We start from the raw sequence: 4,134 nt of genomic DNA on the forward strand, positions 1-4,134 counted from the left end.
GGGGGGGGGGGGGGACGTGGTTCATCCGAACCCCCCTTCATCAGAAAAATACACTATATATGTAAGATTATAATTGGTTTTTTATGAGTATGTATGCTAAAATATACCCCCTCAACACAACTGAGAACTTAGCATAGTGGTCAAGGGGGTTCAGATTTTCCCCAAATTGAATGCAGGATAATATGGTTCCTCATCCCAAGGTTGTCAATCAGTCGCGGGTTCGATTCTGGCTTTTGCTGCACTTGATTTTCATTTTTTAAGCTTTGTACATTCCCCAAGACACTAAACTCCCTTTGAAAGCTTCGGCAACTTCTACTGCAATTTTAGACGGATCTAGGGAGCGGGAGAGCGTTCACCCGAACATCTTTGGTGAAATCTTACAATGTATATATAAGGTAATTTTTTTACTTTTTATGAACATATATAGATTTTGAATCCCCCAAACACAATACTAGAGGTTGGCCAGTAGTTTAGGGGTTCAATTCACCTTGAACTTAAAGTTCAAATTGCAAGCACTAAATTATATTTTCCAAACCCCCTTGATGAAAATTCTAGACCCGCCACTATGCACGTCCTTGTTATACTTCCCCTTCCTTGCCCCATTGTCATACTAAAGTGGGAAGAAGACAAGTGAAAGCAAGCCAAATAAACGCAAAGCAAGCTCTAGAGACGTACAATCTTCCAACCCCTAATTCATTGACCTAGTTAGAAGTAAATAAATTTTGTGAACACAAAAAAGCCTTATATGTCAACTTTCTTCACCCCCTTCATCAAACTGATTAATCAAAAAGGAGGCCAATCTTGCTTCATATTCCAAAGTTTGATCTTTTCCATCTTTTATCAGCCATATTGACAAAGAAAAGAAATCGTTCCCAACAAAATCCAAATTCATTACAATATCAAAGGAAAAAAAAATGTCCCTCAATTTGTCCAAGATTGCAAACCTATCAATCAGAAACAACAAGAAAAACACAAACCTCAAGTATTTGACTTCACAATTTCCACAACCAGCAAAAAAAATAAAATTCAGAGAACTTACAAGATCATGGACAGTAGAGCAGCTGAAAGCGCTACATAGTCACTTGGGCACCCTCCTTTGCTAGAACAAGCTGCCATCTTTACTCTCCCTACAGTTTAGTTGCTGCCTCTGTTATGCCCATCAACTGTTTGTAGAAATGTCTATGAGAAGGAGGAGGCCGACATGTGTTTACACTATCTTTAGTTTAGTCAGCAGAAATCAACCATTTTTATTTAGTAAAGTACATGGGAAATGTTAGCATGTTAAAGAATTCGTCTAATTGTCCTAAGCCACTATTTTTGACCTTACACGCAACGATATCGTAAATCAATTATATTAATAATAATGAATCAAGGATGTGGTGGAGTGATAAGTATTCCTTCATCCTTAATTAAAAGTCTCAGATTCGAGCATTCTTGGATACAGAATTATCTTTTTTAGAGAGTGTTTTACATTCAATGTGTTTCCGAAGTGAATTCGAATTTAGTTGGACTTCAATATGAATACTGGACACCAGATGAAAAATAAAAAAAATCATATTATTTATTTGTTTCGATTTGCTTATCTTAATTTAAATTAACAAGAATTTTCGGAAATTTAATAAATATTTTTAAATAGGAGAAATTACATAATTAGACATATTTTACTATTATATACCGTGGAGTTAGGATTTTCAATAAGGGGTTTAAAATCTGAAAAAATAGATACATGAAGTAATCGAAGGGGATTCGACTAGTGGCAGAGCCAGGATTTTCAATAAGGGGGTTCAAAATTCGTAGAAATAGACATATGGAGTAGTCGAAAGGGGTTCAACACCTACTATATATACATAAAAAATTATTTTAATCATGTACAAATAATATAATTTTCCGTTGTCTTTATTATATTTTAAAAACTATTTCAGCAATAATAGAAAAAAAGGGCTTGCTAACAATATTTATGTTATTAGTAATAGGTGCTCTTATTTGTATTAGTTTCAATGGTAATGGTAATCTTTTACCGTTGTATGCTAAAAAAAAATTCAAAATTAAATATTTAGTCCTAATAATGAATAATGTTGTTTAGGGAAAATGTCTTTTTTCAATTTAATACTAAAAATATATAATGCAAATATTTTTTTCATGATTCTTGAAGAATTTATCAAATAACACAAATTGAAGAATTGAATTTTGGATCTTTAGCTTGCTAACAAAAAAAGTCAAGTTATCTTACGCCCAAAATAAAAGGGTGGAGTTAATATTTTATAACAAACAATTTGATATGAAAAAATATATGAAAAAATTTAACAATAACAAATTTTAAAAAAGTCTTCGATCTTGTAAATTTGTGAGTAAAAGAAGATGTTATATAAATTGGAGATTGAAAATATCAAAAATAAAATAGGTATTACATAGAATAAAGAATGAATGACTATTTTTCAAAATTGATGGAAATTTTTTAATTTTAAATCAAAATTGAAAAATATAAATAATTTTCACCATTTCTGATATTGTTATACTTTTAAAAACATCCCAATAATGCTAACCATATCATTTTTTAGACAAGAAACAAAGATCTTTTACACATATATCTTGTGCTAAAATTAAAGAGGTGATTATCAAAGGAATTTTCAAATGACCCCTTTAATTTATGTATTTCAAATACATCAATCTTCGTTCTTCAAAAAAACGACAATGGTTTGTGCATGCTGCCAATGTAAATTTATTCTTGAATGGTTAATTTCAAAGTAAATATTAACTTTATATAATTTCACCCTTATTTAACTAGAGAGAGTTTTATATAATTAAAAAAGCTATGACGATCTTTTTCAGGATATTTATTAAAAGGAAGTAAGTAAAAATTACATTTTACTTTTTAGGAATGAGTAATTTTCTTATTGGTTGTACCCTAACTAAAAATACCACTTATAGAGGAAGTAATATTTAGAATGAATTCTACATATGGTGTGAACACACCAGGCACATGTTATTTGAAAGTTAATGGTGAAAAATCTTGTGACTGTACAGTAAAGTTTAGGTGACCTCTTCACTTCATTTTAAATATTGGTGTTTGACTAGCACATAATTTAATTTTTTTTGGTACTTATAAATTATCCTTTAACTTGTGTCTTTGAGATATGTGTGATTTTCTATGATTCAAATATGTTCATGAAGAATAAAAGGAAAAGTTTGAAATTAAAAGAGTCTTTTGAATATAGAAGAAAGACTTAAATATGTTATTGACTTTTGAGAAATGGCTTGTTTTTGTCATTAATTAAAATTTTGACTTATTTATGTCATTTTTCGTTTGAAAAAAAATTATTTGTCATTATTTGTTAACTTAAATAACATAGATGAGCCAAAATTTTAACAGATTGTATAGATAAACTTTATCTCAAAGTTTGATAGTTCATTTTTGAGTTTCTTTAAAAATGATATAATTAATAAAGTGATCAAATTTGTCATGCCCCAAGTCTAACCCTAGCGGGACTGGCAATCGAGAATCATTGTTGGCCCAAGAGAACGCTCAGTCTGACTTAACTCTTAGCGGAAAACTTACTCATAATAAAAACACTTTAAAAGTAAATTGTAACTCAAATGATGAATTTTTAGAAGTAAACATTCAACTAGACAAAGTGGCACTCAAGTACTCTTAACATAAATGAAATGGAAAGACTCATAAACTAATGTCTATCTATCTATGAAGCCTCTAACACTATAAGGCATGTCGGGATAAGACCCAGATCATCCTAATAAATTGAAATGACAAAACAATGATAAAAAAAGGGGTCTTCCGAAAGCAAGGAGGCTCACCAACAACTTTGAAGCTCAACTGAATCAATGAAGCGCTAGATGTTGATCCTAGTTTCTAAAGGATGCAGGCCAAATGACATCAGTACATTAAATGTAAGAGCATGTGAGGGGAAATATGAACATGACATCATCTTGAACTAGAACTAAAAGAAACACTTATCTCGTTTCAACTCAACTCATCGCAATATAAGCAGTAATAAAGATGCAATATTAACATGAAGATATATAACAACTCAGTATATTGAAAGATACAATAATAACTTAGTTTTTTATAGGAAAATACAAGTGGGAGATTCTCTAACCGACAACTATCACTATGAGCTA

The 4,134-nt window shown here is 30.6% G+C and overlaps 1 protein-coding gene across 3 annotated transcripts in view; it reads right to left on the reverse strand.

The window, feature by feature from the left end:
- LOC107020729 (regulator of G-protein signaling 1) overlaps positions 1-1,279 on the reverse strand; it is a 14,409-nt gene extending 13,130 nt beyond the window's left edge. The window contains exons 1-2 of one of the 3 annotated variants that reach the window (XM_027917159.1): positions 1,040-1,278; positions 896-944 (exon numbers count right to left, since the gene is read on the reverse strand). Coding sequence is in view for 1 of the 3 variants with exons in the window: in XM_015221197.2 (XP_015076683.1) it covers positions 1,040-1,116 (77 nt within the window). In the remaining 2 variants the exon portion in view is untranslated. Of the gene's footprint in view, positions 1-895; positions 945-1,039 lie in introns of all 3 variants that reach the window. The other 2 variants (XM_027917158.1, XM_015221197.2) reach the window with 2 other exon arrangements.
- Positions 1,280-4,134: the final 2,855 nt, after the last annotated feature.

This window comes from Solanum pennellii, chromosome 5 (assembly GCF_001406875.1).
Source record: "Solanum pennellii chromosome 5, SPENNV200".
NCBI classification, from domain to species: Eukaryota; Viridiplantae; Streptophyta; class Magnoliopsida; order Solanales; family Solanaceae; genus Solanum; species Solanum pennellii.